This window comes from Myripristis murdjan, chromosome 19, assembly GCF_902150065.1.
Source record: "Myripristis murdjan chromosome 19, fMyrMur1.1, whole genome shotgun sequence".
NCBI lineage: Eukaryota > Metazoa > Chordata > Actinopteri > Holocentriformes > Holocentridae > Myripristis > Myripristis murdjan.
In genome coordinates this window covers 26569926-26588096 of record NC_043998.1, presented here as the reverse complement: position 1 = coordinate 26588096, position 18171 = coordinate 26569926, and the positions used below count along the sequence as shown (strand labels likewise).

Here is an 18171-nt window from a genome sequence, read left to right as displayed (position 1 = left end):
ACAACGAGCTCTGAGCTGCACCCGGCTCAGATTACAGGAGTCCCATCACAGCATCCAGATTATATGATTCTGATTACACCATATAGGGTTCATATTACTAAATTCAGATTATCAGGGTTCAGATTACAGGGTTCAGATCATGGATTTCAGATTTTCAAGATTGAGATTACACCATTCAGATTATAGGGTTCATATTACAAGATTGTTATTAGAGAACTCTTTAGAGATTTTTAGGATTAAGATTACAGGGTTCAGATTACAGGGTTCAGATTAAGTTCAGTCTGATCAGAGGAGAGGTGATCAATAAATCAATAAACACTCACTCCTGTGTAAACGGGGCAACCGGTTACCTCAGATTTAATCCAACGTGTTAATCTCTGGCAGATTATTATTATTATGACGTGAGGTACCATGGATATGTAAAGCCGACACACTCGATCGGGTTTTGTGTTTTTATTGTTTTGAAGTTTAAATCTTCAGTTAGAGTGGATTAAAGGGCCAATAAGTGCTGAGTACTGACCTCTGCTGGTCAGCAGCAGGAATTACAACACTGATCAAACTCAGGGGGGAGGAGTCGAGCTCTGTGACACTTTATTTTGTTTCCTCCCGTGACGAGGAGAAACGAACAAACCAAAAAAAACTGAGCAGAGTAACTGACAGACGACAGACTGACGCCTGGAGAACTGAGAAACATCTGGTCAGATTAGATCAGATTAGATCTGATCAGATCACATGATCCGATGTGATCAGGGCTGAGGAGGAGGGTGTGACGTTCTGAGACCAAAAAAAAAAAAAAAAAATTTTCAAGATTAAAGTCGTACATTTAGAGGAAAAATAAACATGAGTTTTTTCTTCAACTTTAATCTCAGAGAATTTCTGAATTTTTCTCCCAAATTTGTGACTTTATAATCTCAGAATCTGAGTTTTATTTTTTTTTTGATAAATTTACCTCTTTAATCTCAGAAGATGAGTTTTTTTTCTGCCCCTCCCCCGGCGGTCAGACACTCCTGAATAAGTTGGTACTGATCAACAGACTGGTTACCATGGTTACCAGTCTGTCTTAATGCACCTCTCGATGGTTTAGCCCAGTGCTCTGTTCATATTTCATGTTCCCAGTACACCTCGCTGATGACCTTTGACCTTTGGCCCAGATTACTGTAAAGCACATAATCTGACCTTTGGGGTGTGTTTGTTTAGTGTCGTCGTGCTGCAGGGTTTCTTCAGGGTCACTCAGCTTTATATTTATGCTTCAGTATTTATTCTTTGATCTGTCGTGTCTCTGGATTGTTCTTCTGTCATTTCTGCTTCATTTGCTGTTGAGAGACTTTTTTAAAATTCCACTCAGAATGAAATTTCCGTTTCCTGGCTCGAGCTGTCTCTCTCTCTCTCTCTCTCTTTTTTTTTTTTTTTGTGATTCCACCGCCTCTCTCTTCCCGCCGTGCCTCGTCCTGAGGTCTCAGTCGAGTCGGCTCGTCCTCGCGTCGTCCCGCCTGCGGAGGACGGTGCAGGCGGGACGTCCCAGACCGACTCCTGATCCGCATGGCGATAACGTGAGAGACATTTTGGTAAATTATTTAAAAAACAGACGACACCTGTTATTTTTTTTTTAGATTAAAAATGGCAGCACCAGAAATTCGCAGAATCCTTCTTCCCATGTTTTTGCATTTTTAAGACTTTGGAAAGATTGATGCAAGAGCTTCATACCAATAAAGGCCTTTCTTACTTCTACATTCATTCAGGGTCGTTTTTTTTTTTTTTTTTTTTAAGGAGTAGAAACAGAATCAGACTCATACTGAGGACACAGCTCCACCTGTATAATCTAATCTAATCCAGCTGTTGTGCCATACAGTTTCCTCTCCTGCTGCCTATAATGCTCAGCTTGTCTTGTTGTCACGGTAACAGAGGTGTTCATTCACTTCTGTGTTTGGCATTGAGCTCATAGTTAGTGCTGCACTTTACTGACAGCTGTTTCCACTATTCTGTCCCCCCTCATTGTATATAAATAGTGAGGGACAGAAAACTGGAAACCCTCTCAGTGTAATGCAGACCTCTGCAAACTACAGCCTCAGTAACAAACACAGAATTAAAGGGACATTCTGCACAACGTCAGCACAAACTGAATATTATAGACTCTGTTAAAAGGCAGAATGGACAGGACAGGTGGAGCTGAGGAAGAGACACCTGAGTGTGTGTGTGTGTGTGTGTGTGTGTGTGAGAATGATGTTGACCTGCAGATGAAGCCTCAGGTGCCCCCTTGTGGCGGCAGGTCGGGGTCACCTGTCCAGCCCGTTAAGGTGCTTTATTTTCTCAGTAACGTTACCGGCCCTTCACTTTGTTGTTAAAGGAACATTCCAACATTTTGGCCAAAAATCCCCTTTTCCCGACCTCCTCAGACTGAGACCAGATGTTGGACACCGTTTTTACTGTGTGTGTGTGTGTGTGTGTGTGTGTGTGTGTGTGTGTTTCAGTCCACATGATCCACTGTGTAAATCAGACTGGCGGTGTCAGGCTAACGACTCCCATAGACTTTAAGTCTTTATGCTAAGCTAACAGGAAATGCTACCCACAGGAAGTGAACCACTGGGGAAGAGGGGAAAGAGGGCTCTGTCCAATACGTTGAAATGTCCCTTTAACAGTGTCTGTGTGTCTTCCTCACTGTCAGGCTGTGGGACTGTTTGCAGTGGCTGGACTTTTATTTTGATGGGTTGGTTGTGGTTTCTGCAGTGTTTTTGGAAGCGGGTCAAACAGAAAAATAAAAGTGTAACTGATTCTGGTCCAGTTTGTGTTTCCTGTCATGTGGATGAACGGCAGCCGGTGCTTTTATTCTGAAGCTTCAATAATAAATCTGTTTTGGGAAGAGCCGCTGCTGTTTGGTCGACTTTTAATTTGAGCAGAATCCAAACCGAGCACGTCAAATCAAGTCCCAAAAACAAAACAAAACAATGTTCAATCAACAACAACAACAACAACATCACCATCGTTTATACATATTCACAAGGAGGTCCTTACAAAATAAAAGCCTCTTTGCTCACTCACCTTGGCACCTCAAAGCCTCCAAATGACAGTTTTGACTTTCTGACAATGAACCAAACGTCTTTCCAGTGAAATATGTTCTGTGTGAAACATGAGGCCGACGCTCGGAGACACTTTACTCTGAAAAGACGGGGGCGTCCCCAAGAGACTAAAGACACGTCCTGACCGCTGAAGGCCGTCCTACTGATGATGTCATACCAGTTATTACAGTGGAAGTGTGAGATAAAAACATTAAATTACATCATAATCACTTCTCTGACACCGGGGTGGGTGTGTGTGTGTGTGTGTGTGTGTGTGTGTGTGTGTGTGTGTGTTCTTTTTGAATTTGCTATATTCTCTCATTATTTATTCAAAATATTTAATAAAAAAAAAACAGCGTTCATTTGAAAAAAAGAAAAAAAAAAGCTCAAAGTGGGTGGAGCCGCTATGACATCATCAGTGTTAGCCCCTTCAGCGTTACCCAGCAACACCACCACGTACATTATTATCAGCATTATTATTATTATTGTTACACTATCAGGCTTAATTACAGTTGCATCCTGTTTAAAGGGACATTCTGTCACATTTTGGCGTCATGACGTCGCCCAGCAGCTGCAGGCAAAACAAACAAACAAACAAACAAACAAACAAACAAACAGACAGAGTGGTGTTGTGGTGCGTGCCGCCGAGCCGCTCGCCTGCTTCTCACAGTTTGTTTGGCTTCCTGGTTCCCTGTCAAACCGGCTGATGTTCCTCGGAGCGGCGACAGGAAGCGGCGCAGGAGTCGGACGTTCCTCCTGCAGATCCGGTTCAAACGTCCGTCCTGCGCCGCGCCGTCTTTAAACAACAACATTTTCCAGCGGCTTCCTTCTCCTCGACGTTCACACAGTTTGTATTTCAGCGTCGGAGCCGAGCGAGAAACTTTCTGCTCCTTTTGTTTCTCGTAACTTTTCTATTTTTCTCTCCGAAATTTACCACTTTAACCTCAGAATATCAGGGTTTCTTTTATTTAAGTTAGGAATTTCTGGAAAACTTTGCAAGTTTATAATCTCAGAAATTTTCATTTTTTTCTCATAAATTTACCACTTTAATCTTTTTTTTTCTTGGAATATAATAAAACATCTGATTTCTCTTTAGCCTCCAGCTGTTGGTCATCAGAGCCTCATCACCGCTGCTCATCACTTATAAATCTCATGTTAAAATATTATAATAATAATTCTGAAAGCCAAAAACATGGGGACAGTTGATTCTGCCGGCGTGGCCCCGCAGGGTTCTTCCAGGACCTTCCAGGACCTTCCGGGACCTTCCCTCAGAGGGAGCAGACTGCACCGTGCTGAAGGTGTTTTGTCCCGCTGGGCTCACAGCTGAGGAAACATCTGGATCTCAGCACAGCTGGAACTCACTGACGTTTCCAGGCTTCTCCCTGGAGCTGGGGAACAGGTGTGTGTGCACTTCCAGGTTCTCCCTGAAGGGGGCGTGTCTCAGCAGGATGAAGAGCCAATCAGAGCGGAGGAGACGGAGCGGCGGCTCAGGCTCAGCCGCCGGCCGCCGACACGTAAACACAGATATGTACAGAGTCCACCTGCACCTGCAGGCTGCACCCACGAGAGGGTGTGTGTGAGTGTGTGTGTGTGTGTGTGTGAGTGTGTGTGTGAGCACATGGCAATGTGTGTGTGTGAGTGTTTGACTGCATTTGTATACCTCTACTGGTTTGTGCAAGTGCAACAAGAGACTGTCTGTGTGTGTGTGTGTGTGTGTGTGTGTGTGTGTGTGTGTGTGTGTGTGTGTGTGGGCTCAGTCCAGGGCAGCGTGCATCAAGGCGCTCTGTCCTCCTGCTGTTTTGGACTTCTTCATCTTGCTGATGGCTTTCTGCAGGTCGGACTGATGGATGGGACGGATGCTCTCCTCTGCCGGGCTGCAACACACACACACACACACACACACACACACACACACACACACACACACACACACACACACACACACACACACACACACACACACACAGGACTCAGTGTCAGTGGGCCTGCAGTGACATCATCATCCTGCTCCCGTGGCTGCAAATTCAGATTTCAGCCAATCAAACCTTCACACACCTGTCCCTTCAGAATAAAAGTCTGTTTCTCTCCCAAACTGAGATCCTGTTGTGACTGGTCCCTCCAAGCCCCGCCCACAGCCTGCATGCCCCACCCACCCATCCAAGCCCCGCCCACACCCTGCATGCCCCGCCCACCCCACCAAGCCCCGCCCACACCCTGCATGCCCCGCCCACCCCTCCAAGCCCCGCCCACACCCTGCATGCCCCGTGTTGTGGATTTTAAGCTGCAGGCATCATGACCCTGCACAGGTAAACATCACCATCTGACTCCGTCCATGTCTGACCACTCATAATCTCAGATTATATTAATCCCTGACTCAGTGTCCTGTCCTGTGGACCTACAGACAGGCAGACAGGTGAGCAGGCAGACAGACAGGCAGGTGAGCAGGCAGACAGACAGGCAGGTGAGCAGGCAGACAGGCAGGTGAGCAGGCAGACAGGCAGGTGAGCAGACAGACAGACAGGTGAACAGGCAGACAGACAGGTGAGCAGACAGACAGACAGGCAGGTGAGCAGACAGACAGACAGGTGAGCAGACAGACAGGCAGGTGAGCAGACAGACAGACAGGTGAGCAGACAGACAGGCAGGCAGGTGAGCAGACAGACAGACAGGTGAGCAGACAGACAGGCAGGTGAGCAGACAGGTGAGCAGACAGACAGGCAGGTGAGCAGACAGGCAGGCAGGTGAGCAGACAGACAGGCAGGTGAGCAGGCAGGTGAGCAGACAGACAGACAGACAGGTGAGCAGGCAGACAGACAGGTGAGCAGACAGACAGGCAGGTGAGCAGACAGACAGACAGACAGGTGAGCAGACAGACAGACAGGCAGGTGAGCAGACAGACAGGCAGGTGAGCAGACAGACAGACAGACAGGTGAGCAGACAGACAGACAGACAGGCAGGTGAGCAGACAGACAGGCAGGTGAGCAGACAGACAGACAGACAGGTGAGCAGACAGACAGACAGGTGAGCAGGCAGACAGACAGGCAGGTGAGCAGACAGACAGGCAGGTGAGCAGACAGACAGACAGACAGGTGAGCAGACAGACAGACAGGCAGGTGAGCAGACAGACAGACAGGTGAGCAGGCAGACAGACAGGCAGGTGAGCAGGCAGACAGACAGGCAGGTGAGCAGACAGACAGGCAGGTGAGCAGACAGACAGACAGACAGGTGAGCAGACAGACAGACAGGTGAGCAGACAGGTGAGCAGACAGACGGGTACCTGTCGTTCTGCGTGTGGACGAAGTCGCGGACGCAGAGCAGCGCGGCGTCACGGCACATCTCTCTGAGGTCACTTCCTGAGAAACTGTCCGTTTCCTTGGCGATGTCGGCGAGGTCGACCGACGAGTCCACCTGCACACACACACACACACACACACACACACACACACAAACCAATCAGCTGATCGATCAGTTCCCATCAGCTGGTGGATCAGCTGATCGGTCACTGTGTGATCAATAGTTGGTGCAGACGGACTCACGCTCTCGTTCTCCAGGATCAGTCTGAGGATCTGCTCCCTCTGCCGCTGACTCTGCAGGAACACACACACACACACACTTAGGACACACTGCTCTGTGTGTGTGTGTGTGTGTGTGTGAGCGTGTGTGTGTGAGAGTGTGAGCGTGTGTGTGAGAGTGTGAGCGTGAGCGTGTGTGTGTGTGAGCGTGAGCGTGTGTGTGTGTGAGCGTGAGCGTGTGTGTGTGTGAGTGTGAGCGTGTGTGTGTGTGTGTGTGTGAGCGTGAGCGTGAGCGTGTGTGTGTGAGCGTGTGTGTGTGTGTGTGTGTGTGTGTGTACCGGCTGGTTGATGTGGAACCTGGTGGGCATCCTCCTGAGGATGGCAGAGTCCAGATCCTGAGGTCGATTAGTGGCTCCCATTATGATCACCTGACCGAGAGACAGACAGGTTACACTCTGCCAGCTGAAACACACCTGTGTGTGTGTGTGTGTGTGTGTGTGTGTGTGTGTGTGTGTGTGTGTGTGTGTGTGTGTGTGTGTGTGTGTGTACCTGGCAGTGGTGGTCGGTGTCCAGTCCGTCCCACAGGCTCATGAACTGAGCTTTCATCATGGCCGTGGCTTCGTGGTCAGAGCTGGAACGGCTGCGCAGGAACGAGTCTGTGAACGCACCACCAGCACCGAGGTTACCGTGGTGACCGAGTTTACCGTGGTGACCGAGGTTACCGTGGTTACCGCCCACCATTCACTCCCATTCACTCCCGTTACTGCCTTCACATTCACTTTCTTAATCAACATAAGCAAAAAAAACTGATCTGTCGTAACACAATAAGATCTGCTGTGTGTGTGTGTGTGTGTGTGTGTGTGTGTGTGCGCGCGTGTGTGTGCACGTGTGCTCCACCTATCTCGTCGATGAAGATGATTGACGGCTGCAGCTTGAGAGCCAATGAGAAGACGGCGGCGGCGAGCTTCTGGGACTCTCCGTACCACTTGTCGGTCAGCGTGGACGGCTGCAGGTTGATGAAGCGGAACCCCGCCTCCTTGGCCGTCGCCTTGGCGATGAGCGTCTTCCCGCAGCCCGGCGGCCCGTACAGCAGCACGCCTGTTGCCACGACGACAGCAAAAGATGTAAAAATGTGCCTTACAACCATGTGGCCCGTGGAGTCCTGCACTTTATAACCCTAATGCATATTCATGTATTTCTTTATGTATTTCATTACACATTTCGCATTTCTTTATGTGTTTCTTTGTTTCTTTGTATTTCTTTGTGTGTTTCTTTATGTTCCTTTATGTTTCTCTGTTTCTTTGTGTTTCTTTATGTTTCTTTATGTTTCTCTGTTTCTTTGTGTTTCTTTATGTTTCTTTATGTTTCTTTATGTATTTCTTTGTGTTTCTTTATGTTTCTTTGTGTTTCTTTGTGTTTCTTTATGTTTCTTTATGTTTCTTTATGTATTTCTTTGTGTTTCTTTGTTTCTTTGTGTTTCTTTGTGTTTCTTTATGTTTCTCTGTGTGTTTCTTTGTGTTTCTTTATGTGTTTCTTTGTGTTTCTTTGTTTCTTTATGTTTCTGTGTTTCTTTATGTGTTTCTTTATGTTTCTTTATGTTTCTGTGTTTCTTTATGTGTTTCTTTATGTTTCTTTATGTTTCTGTGTTTCTTTCTGTGTTTCTTTATGTTTCTTTATGTTTCTGTGTTTCTTTATGTGTTTCTTTATGTTTCTTTATGTTTCTTTGTGTTTCTTTATGTTTCTTTGTGTTTCTTTGTGTTTCTTTGTGTTTCTTTATGTATTTCTTCGTGTTTCTTTGTGTGTTTCTTTATGTATTTCTTTGTGTTTCTTTATGTGTTTCTTTATGTATTTCTTTGTGTTTCTTTATGTGTTTCTTTATGTATTTCTTTGTGTTCATGTGTTTCTGAATGTATTTCTTTATGTATTTCTTTGCGTTTCTTTGTTTCTTTATGTATTTCTTTGTGTTTCTTTATGTATTTTTTGTGTTTCTTTATGTTTCTTTATGTTTCTTCATGTCTTTTCTGTGTTTCTTTATGTGTTTCTTTATGTATTTCTTTGTGTTTCTTTATGTGTTTCTTTATGTATTTCTTTGTGTTTCTTTATGTATTTTTTGTGTTTCTTTATGTATTTCTTTGTGTTTCTTTATGTATTTTTTGTGTTTCTTTATGTATTTCTTTGTGTTTCTTTATGTATTTCTTTGTGTTTCTTTATGTGTTTCTTCATGTATTTCTTTGTGTTCATGTGTTTCTTAATGTATTTCTTTATGTATTTCTTTGCGTTTCTTTGTTTCTTTATGTATTTCTTTGTGTTTCTTCATGTATTTCTTTGTGTTTCTTTATGTGTTTCTTTGTGTTTCTTTGTGTATTTCTTTGTGTTTCTTTATGTGTTTCTTATGTATTTCTTTGTTTCTTTAAGTATTTCTTTGTGTTTCTTTATGTATTTCTTTGTGTTTCTTTATGTGTTTCTTATGTATTTCTTTAAGCAACGCTGCGTGAAACATCACGACGTGCTTGAGCGAGCACCTCCGTATCATTATTATTATTATTTTTTTTTTTCTCACTGTGAGCTTTTCAAAACTGGAAGCAGTGAAGCTGGACTTTACGTCACATGACCTCCACTTCCTGTCAAACAGAGCATCGTAAACAGTGACATCATCAAAAAATTCAAACGTCAACTAATAAAATCTGTAAACATCCTCTCTCATCCACCTGTCCCTTCAAAATAAAAGTGTGTTCCTCTCCCAGACTGACACCTGTTGGGTTTGGTCTGCCCCACCCAAACTTCCTGTTTCAACAGGAAATACATCAAATCAACAAAGTAAGAGTCCATGTGAACTTAATTCAGCTCTAACGAAGCTCTGATAAAAAATTTTTAGAAAAAACAGAAGCAGCTCGGTTTCGACTCTGTCTGTCTGTCTGTCTGTCTGTCTGTGTGAGTGTGTGTGTGTGTGTGTGTGTGTGTGTGTGTGTGTGTGAGTGTGTGTGTGTGTGAGTGTGTGTGTGTGTGTGTGTGTGAGTGTGTGTGTGTGTGTGTGTGTGTGTGAGACCTTTGGGGGGCTGCAGCAGTCTGGAGCCCTCAAACAGGTGTCTCTTCTGGACGGGGAGGATCACCGTGTCCTTGAGCTCTGTGATCACCTCGTCCAGCCCTGCGATGTCCCGCCACCTGATCTGGGGATCCATATCAATCCGTATTGATGATCAGGGCCCACACAGATTATTGATAACCAAAGGACACGATAAGTGATATTTAGGGCCGGCATTCGTCTCCGTAGATTTGAACGTCACAGTGTCGGGTGAAGACATTACAGTTCAAATGTTTTCCAGAATAAAATACAATAAAAAATATGAAATGTTAAATAGATGCAAAAAATTAAACGTGATCAGAGAAAAAATATCAAGTGTGTGTGTGTGTGTGTGTGTGTGTGTGTGTGTGTGTACCTGCATGCTGAGCGGGTCGACCAGGTGAGCTGCGATGCTCATCTCGTATTCGGACAGTTTGACGTTCTGGACTCCGATCTGACGCATCAGCTTCTCCGCCTGCAGGGCGAGCGAGAGAGAGAGAGAGAGAGAGAGAGAGAGAGAGAGTGTATGTGTGTCAAGTCTACACACACACACACACACACTACAGTCTCCGTCTCAGCTTCCACTCAACTCTGAAAGCTTTATTATCAGTCGGGATGGAGCCTTCAGGGTTTTTTAATAATTTCACATTTTTGTATTTTAAAAAAAAGTTCATCGCCCGTTTTTTTTTTTTTTTTTTTTTTTTTTGTAATCCCAGTGAAGTCATCAGGACGCCGCCACTGTGCCTCTTCCAGAACATTCTGCCTGTTCTGGAAACTGACCGGAGCGCCGCGCTGAGGGAGCATATGAGACGGAAATATATGGGAAAAAAAACCCTGAAATTTATAGGAAAACAAATTAATATTCAGAGATTATAAAGGCACAAATTTATGAGAAAACAGTGAAACCAGTTTGTCCTCCTCCTGTTTGATCCAGTCTGAAGGAAATCCTGCTGGTTTGAGTCCAGAACCCCAACCTCCTCCTCAGCATCTGGACTCTGAAGAGACGTTGCTGTGACCTCAGAAGAAAACAACTCACTAACTTCTGTGTTGTTTTTCTTCTCGTAAATTTACCTCCTTAATCTGAGACATTCTGAGCTTTACTTTGTGGAATATCCACGCCCTCCCGGCTCTGTGGCCCTGGTACGCCGTCACAGATAGGCCTGTTCTGATCGACCACTGCGCTTCCCACATCATTTTGCTGTTTGTTTAATTAGAGTGAAAAAGAGTGAATCCACGGTCACATGGTGTATCGTATCGCTATCCAGACATTTGACATGAAATATCAAGGTGTGAGATTTTGTCTGTATCGTGTGAATTTTGCAGCTGTTATATTTCCACGCCCTCCAGTTTTCCTCTCTGCTGTTTTGCATCTTTTGTTTTTCTGTTTTAACTTTAAATCCTGCTCTGACCATCACACTGTCCTGCTCGTCTTTCTGTTGTTACTGCCGTTTTAAGACGGTGTGTTGCGACCAGTGTTAACTGTTGACGAAGACTATGACGAAAAATATTTGTCAACGAACCTTTTCAACGGACGAAAACGAAATAGTCCAGTAATTTTAGGCCAATATTGGGGTCAACCTAGGACCTAGAGACATTTAAACAGTGAACAGTGAATTATATATATAGTAACCTTTTAATTCACTGTTTAAATATCTGTTCTGGCATTTATTCCTTATATTCCTTATTAGCGCATATCAAATCAGATAATGTGTGATATGCATGTGTAAACAGAATAATTCAAAGAACTTGTAATTGACTTTTTTTCTTGTCTTTGTGTGTGTAATCATCTTGTGAATTTTTATAGTGATATCTGAAAGTAAAATGTTGAACCCCTTTCCCCTGTGTGTTAAAAACAGTGTTTTTTGGTATTATATGGTCATATAGAGGTGATTTTCAAAACTTTCCACCAATGGGATTCCTTGGGACTTTTTTTACCTCACTCAGGACAAACTGAGGATACAGAATCAGTTGAGTTTGCTTCTCTTGCAATTTGTCCTAGGTTTTTTCATAAAATGACTGGACTAAAAAACGAAATAAAATGTCAGATATGATGACAAAGACTGTGACGAAATATAACTGACACTTTAGTCAACGAATAAAAGCGAGAGGAAAATGTTAGGGAGGGACAAACGTGAAGAAGACATCCAGTCAGAACTGCCCTTTTTGTGGGACGAGTCCAGAAGAAATCCAGTCAGAGTGAATCTCCTGAGGGCAGGTTGGTCTGTGCAGAGCAGCAGATCCACAGTCACAGGAGGAGGAAGAAGAACGTCACATAGTTTGAGGACGTTTTCACCACAGTTAGCTTGTTTACCTCCATTATGTTTGGTGGACTTCAGCTGACTTCGCTGTGTGAGATTATCTTTTGTGAAAAAGCCACGCTCATGTTTTTGACATTAAAAGAATAAAATAAAATCCATGTTTTGTATTCCAACCATTAAATCTGTGTCGCATATTGAAACCTTAATAGCATTCCATAACAGTGGAATTACCTGGACCTTACCCCACTGTCCTTTGTCAGACTAGTGCGGACTAGAAAGACCGATGCGCATGAACTGATGAAGCCCCTTGGATAAGAGGCGAAACGTCTTCCTAAGACTAATACAAGTCCAGTTGCCTATGATTCATTTTTGCCCAAAGAGAACGATGACCTGGATAAATGAGAATATCCATAGACATGTTGCTGAGAATTTTGGGTCAGAGACCCTAAAAGCGGTGCGGGAATATGAAAGGTTGGCTCGGAAAACCGCAGACCACAGAAATCACCTACGGTTCAACCTAAGGTGCAGACAAAATAGGCTAACACCATCTAGCCTACAGTTGCGTTCCACAGTGAAAGGACACAGAGCCAATAAGATACTTGACAAGGCTCAGAAACACCTCCTGAATGAGAGAGTCAGGCAGGTCCTTTTCACCATAAAAAGGCTAAAAGAGAAGACTGACCATCTTCTCCAAAAACTAAAAACACTCCTACCAGATGCGTTGTTCGAAAAGGTTGTTGATTTCACCACGAAAGCACAACTAGCCCAGCATGCCAAGGTTAAAGAAAGACAAACCAAGAAATTCTGCAATCTCCAACACAAAACAAATAAAACAGAAATAACCAAAGGGGAACAAGAGTCAGACCAACCCACTCAGACTGACAGATGGGTAAAAAACTTATCAGACAGGGAACTTACCCACCCAGAGAAGGGAGTCTTAGCCAAAGGGTTGAATTTCGCTGTCACACCTGAACAAGTGCCTATAGTTGAACTCATTACAGCCACAGAATCAGCTATAAGGAAAAACAACTTAAGCGAAACCGAAGCTGAACAGCTCAGGTTTAAGGTGTCAGCTACCCTGTCCAGTGCTAAGGCTCCACCTTCAAACCTTACCACTCTAGAAAGAAAAGCCGTGGTATCTCTGAGCAAGGATAAAAACATCACTATCCTTCCAGCTGACAAAGGGCGGTGCACGGTAATTCTAAACACGAGTGACTACCACTCCAAAATATCCGCACTACTCAATGACACTAACACCTATGAAATGTTGAAACGAGATCCTTCCAGTGGCTACAAAAGAAAGGTCATAGAATGCCTCCAAAAACTACAACAAGATGGAGCCTTTGACCGGCCACAATATCTCCGCCTCTACCCACAAGACACTATTCCAGGCTTATATGGACTCCCCAAAGTCCATAAAGAAGGGGTCCCACTCAGACCCATCGTGAGCAGCATAAATTCTGTAACCTACAATATTGCTAAGCATGTAGCCAACATCTTAGCTCCCTTGGTTGGTAACACACCACACCACATTCATAACTCATTGGACTTTGTGAACAAAGTCAAAGGCTTAAAAATAGAACAGGATGAAACTATGGTTTCATACGATTTAACCTCCTTATTCACCTGCATTCCAACCATGGAGGCAGTGGAAACTGTGAGACATCACCTGAAACAAGATAACACCTTACAAGACAGAACAAACCTCAATCCAGACCAGATATGCCAGTTACTGGATTTGTGCCTCAACACCACATATTTCCAGTTCAACGGCAAATTTTACAGGCAAAAGCACGGTTGCGCTATGGGCTCTCCGGTATCCCCTATTGTGGCCAATTTATACATGGAATTGGTGGAACACAAGGCCATAAACTCATACAAAGGAACACCTCCAAGCCATTGGTTCAGGTATGTGGATGACACATGGGTGAAGATCAAAACCCAAGAGGTACAGGCTTTTACCGATCACATCAACTCAGTGGACAAGAACATCAAGTTCACTAGAGAAGATGTTAAAGACAACCACTTACCATTTTTGGATTGTGATGTGCACTTTGATGAGGAAAGGAGCCTCCACATTGGGGTATACAGGAAACCCACCCACACAGACCAATACCTTCTTTTTGACTCACACCATCCACTGGAGCACAAACTGGGGGTTATCAGAACCTTGCAACACAGGGCAGATAACGTACCCACCTCCACTCGGGCCCAAGCTGAGGAACACAAACACCTAAGGGGAGCCCTGAAAACTTGTGGCTATCCGAGTTGGGCTTTTGGCAAAGCACGCCCCAGAAAGAATAACAACTCTGATGATGCTGAGGAAATGAAAGACAAAGGCAAGAACATTGTAATTCCGTATGTGTCTGGGGTTTCAGAGAAACTCAGGAGGATTTTTAACAAACATCAAATCCCTGTATGTTTCAAACCCGGAAACACTCTAAGGCAGAAACTGGTTCACCCCAAAGACAGGACACCACACAATCAGAAGAGCAACCTGATATATGCCGTCCAATGCAGTGAGGAATGCAAGGACTTATATATTGGGGAAACAAAACAACCATTGAACAAACGCATGGCTCAACACAGAAGGGCGAACTCCTCCGGTCCAGTCTCAGCTGTCTATTCACATCTAAAGGAAAAGGCTCACTCCTTTGAAGACAGCAATGTTAAGATTTTGGACAGGGAGGATAGATGGTTTGAGAGAGGAGTAAAAGAGGCCATATATGTGAAAGTGGAAAAACCAACCCTCAACAGGGGAGGGGGTCTGCGGCACCACCTATCTCCAATCTATAATGTTGCCCTTTCATCGGTACCCAGGAGGTTCAACAAATTAACCTCAGACGACTCTCAACGATCGTCGTTCACCAGGGTTTCACCTGACTCTGACGACTGTGAAACCAGCACCTAACGACTGTCGTTAACATTAGACCAACACAATGGTCAAGTGAAACCAGTGCCTGCATGAACACACCCACAGGCATTAGGGTGGACACTCCCACAGAGGTTAAATACCTGGACCTTACCCCACTGTCCTTTGTCAGACTAGTGCGGACTAGAAAGACCGATGCGCATGAACTGATGAAGCCCCTTGGATAAGAGGCGAAACGTCTTCCTAAGACTAATACAAGTCCAGTTGCCTATGATTCATTTTTGCCCAAAGATAACAGACTGATGGAGACTTCCAAAGACTGGAAATTCTGTAGAAAAATTTAGTCGACTAAAATATGCTAATATTTGGTCTACTAAAACTAGACTAAGACTAAAAGATTTCAGATGACTACAATACCGTATTTCCCCAATTAATCGCCCAGGCGTTTAATACGCAAGATCAACTTGGAGCCCAGGCGCTTAAAAGAACCAGGGGGCTATTTGCGGCTGGGCGATTAATTGGTGAAATACGGTATGACTAAAACTAAATGTTGTGTTATTCCAAAGACTAAGACTAAATCAAAATTTGCTGTCAAAATGAACACTGGTTGGGAGCCGACCTGCTTCTGGGCCTCCACCTTCTGCTTCCGGGTCGGGTCGATGGCGTCCACCATCCACTTGATGGTGAAGTAGGTGACGGCGCCGAAGATGGTGAGTCTGAAGAGCAGGCCGATGACCTCGTTCCTGCCCAGGGGGCGGGCCACGCTGTCCGCAGGAAGCTCCTTCAGCACCATCTGCACACACACACACACACACACACACACACACACACACACACACACAAAACACAAACGGTCACATAAACAGGAGAATCATCAGCGAAGACGTTTTTAACGGGTTCCTCCCCGAGGCTGGAGGAGCTGCTCTGCTTTCAACCACGACTGGAAACTGATTTATTCAACATCACTTTTAACTTCCTTTGTTTTACTCTTTTGTTTTGTTCTTTGACATATTTTTACTGTTTTTATGGCTTCCTCGTGTTTCTACATATTGTTTCTATATCTTGATTTTTTTTATTTCCATCTTTTATAGATCTTGATTATATATTTTTTTGCTGTCTCTGCTGTTTGACTGCTTGGTTTTCTCATGCAGTATTTCCATTTGTTTTAAATCACCTGTTTTTATTTTATTCCCTTAGTTTCATTTTATTGTAGCTATACAAACTATTATTATTATTATTATTATTATTATTATTATTATTCTTACAATTATCATTATTATTAGTGCAGCTTTTGGATAAGGATGAAATGGAGCAGCACCTCTGGAAACCTGCCATGGCTGTTTTGTTTTTTTTTTCTTCTTCTTTAATTATTTAAAAAATCTGAAGCACTTTTCTGGTAATTACTTAATTTATTCCTTTATTTTTACATTTGTGATACTTTTATGGTAACCCTCTTTCTCAATTTCTCTGTTATTTTCTAGTTTGCTATTTTTTGTAATATTATATTGTGGCAATTTTATGGTAATTCTCTGTTGTTGTTTTATTGTTTCTTTATTGTTACAGTTTTTGGGGCTCATTATTACGTCCTCCCCCACCGCCGCCATGTTTGTTGTTGTAGAAGCGTTGGACTCTGCGCTGCCCTCTAGTGGATTTACTGCTGAACATCCATGACGACGTGAAGGAGGCTTGGAAACTCGTGGGCAGTGTCGGCTGGTTATTTCTTAACGGAGCGTAAACGAGCCGTAACATGTTGACATGGTGATGTCACTGCACCGCCACGTGAACCCCGAGCAAATTCACTTCATTTCTTTAATAATATGATATAGGTCTTTATACACAATTAAATCAAGAGAAAATCTCCATATTACTGTAAAATAGGGGAGGAGAAAAAATTATTCACTTAAGTATCATGATTCTTTTTTTTTAAACAATTTTGAATTTTTTTTTATATTATTAAATTGATTTATCGATCTGCTAAATGTCGCTCCAAACTTCAGCTAAATTCAGGTGAGAGGAAATCTGTCATGGTCATTTCCAGCAGGGTCCCTTGACCTCTGACCTCCAGATGTGTGAATGAAAATGGGCTCTCCCCTTTGTAGACACGTATTGCAAGTCGATATTACAATTTAGCACCCGAGTATCATGACAATGTGGAATCGCAGGATAAGCAGATCGTCAAAGCCACACTTTTTAAATTATTTGACAAAAAACAAACCTGAAAGCCGATCACCGTGACCCTGCCACAAACTCAGAGACAGATGACGGATATAAAACAGGAATCTAGCAGGAAGGACTGAGACTAAAACTGATACAAACATCAGATATTTACTGTGTCTGCTTCCTGTTTACACACACTGTTGCTGACTCTCTCACTCACACTCACACACACACTCACACTCACACTCACACACACACAAAGAACCTGTTTGAAACAAAAGAGAGGAATTTTACGTTCCACTTTTTGTTTTCAGAGCCGTGCTGCTGGATCCTGAGCTGAGGGAGTGCAGACTGAGGGGGGGGTCACTGAGGGGAGGGGGGGGGGGGGGGGCACCGAGGGGGGGGGTCACTGAGGCGGATGCTGTGAACAGAGTGAACCCGGTCACAGAGCTGAGGGGAGCCGCTCCGCCTCACACCGACCGCACCTGAAACCTCACTCTGTGTCCCGGGGGCCGGAGGGGAGAACCGTGACGGTTCTCTCAGGGTCTCCTGACAGGTTCTAACGGGGTCTCTGGGGTTCTAACGGGGTCTCTGAGGTTCTAACGGGGTCTCTGGGGTTCTAACGGGGTCTCTGAGGTTCTAACGGGGTCTCTGGGGTTCTAACGGGGTCTCTGGGGTTCCACGCGGAGAAAGCGACAGGTTGTGGCTGAACCCTGTGTGTCTCCGTGGCCCGGCCCTTTACAAACCGCTCAGAGGAACTCAGCTGGAAATAATCTCGTCCTAATTTTCCTCGGGACCCCCTGGGACCAGGTCAGCGGCCCCTGGAGGGCCCCGGACCCCCTCCGCCCCGCTCTCGTGTCCCCGTTATGAAACCGAGCGCCCGGCGGTGGCTAGCTAGCGTTAGCTTGACCTTCCCGGCTCCGCGGCGGCAGGCAGCGGCTAATCTGCGGCAGATTAAACGTCCCGCGGCGGTTTGCGGGTTAAAAAGTGCGCAGCGGCGACAGCTGCTCACCGTGCGGCAGCGGACCGCAGAGAGGCCGGGGATCTGCTCGGAAACACCGGAGACGGAGACGGACTCACCTCGACGAGAGTAGCGGCCGCTTCCTGGTGTGCTCTTCTTCGGTGGTGCAGAGCGCGTCTCCTTCTTCTTCCGCTTCTGCCTCTTCTTCTTCTGTTTTTTTTTTTTTTTTTTTTTTTAATGTGGTATCAAATAAACCTTTTAAATGTGCGTACCGCCACCTGCTGTGTGTAGCGTCGG

The 18171-nt window shown here is 44.7% G+C and overlaps 2 protein-coding genes across 4 annotated transcripts in view; one reads left to right on the top strand and one right to left on the bottom strand.

Annotated features, from left to right (window-relative positions):
- The window catches only part of minpp1b (multiple inositol-polyphosphate phosphatase 1b), a 6306-nt gene extending 4517 nt beyond the window's left edge, over positions 1 to 1789 (top strand). Inside the window, exon 8 of one of the 2 annotated variants that reach the window (XM_030078001.1) lies at positions 1454 to 1789. In XM_030078001.1, the coding sequence (XP_029933861.1) occupies positions 1454 to 1534 (81 nt within the window). In that variant the 3' untranslated portion in view covers positions 1535 to 1789. Of the gene's footprint in view, positions 782 to 1453 lie in introns of those variants that run through there. The other variant, XM_030078002.1, reaches the window with a different exon arrangement.
- Positions 1790 to 2864: 1075 nt separating this feature from the next.
- Positions 2865 to 18108, bottom strand: atad1b (ATPase family AAA domain containing 1b). 2 transcript variants are annotated; one of them, XM_030078010.1, is made up of 10 exons: positions 17994 to 18108; positions 15376 to 15549; positions 10003 to 10101; positions 9612 to 9732; positions 7463 to 7663; positions 7115 to 7221; positions 6904 to 6993; positions 6590 to 6640; positions 6331 to 6461; positions 2865 to 4927 (listed from the first exon to the last, which is right to left on the bottom strand). In XM_030078010.1, exons 2-10 carry the CDS (start codon positions 15547 to 15549, stop codon positions 4807 to 4809), a joined length of 1095 nt encoding a protein of 364 aa, XP_029933870.1. In that variant the 5' UTR covers positions 17994 to 18108; the 3' UTR covers positions 2865 to 4806. The 2 variants fall into 2 exon arrangements, with proteins under 2 accessions (XP_029933870.1, XP_029933871.1); XM_030078011.1 differs by having other exon boundaries at positions 17926 to 18000.
- Positions 18109 to 18171: the final 63 nt, after the last annotated feature.

Bases quoted from the DNA above. Each gene is read 5' to 3' on its own strand.
- atad1b (XM_030078010.1), bottom strand. From the start codon at position 15,549: ATGGTGCTGAAGGAGCTTCCTGCGGACAGCGTGGCCCGCCCCCTGGGC. The intron at 9,733-10,002 runs GTACACACACAC...ATGGATCCCCAG, and splicing joins TCGACCCGCTCAGCATGCAG to ATCAGGTGGCGGGACATCGC. The intron at 7,222-7,462 runs GTGGAGCACACG...GTGCGTTCACAG, and splicing joins CATCTTCATCGACGAGATAG to ACTCGTTCCTGCGCAGCCGT.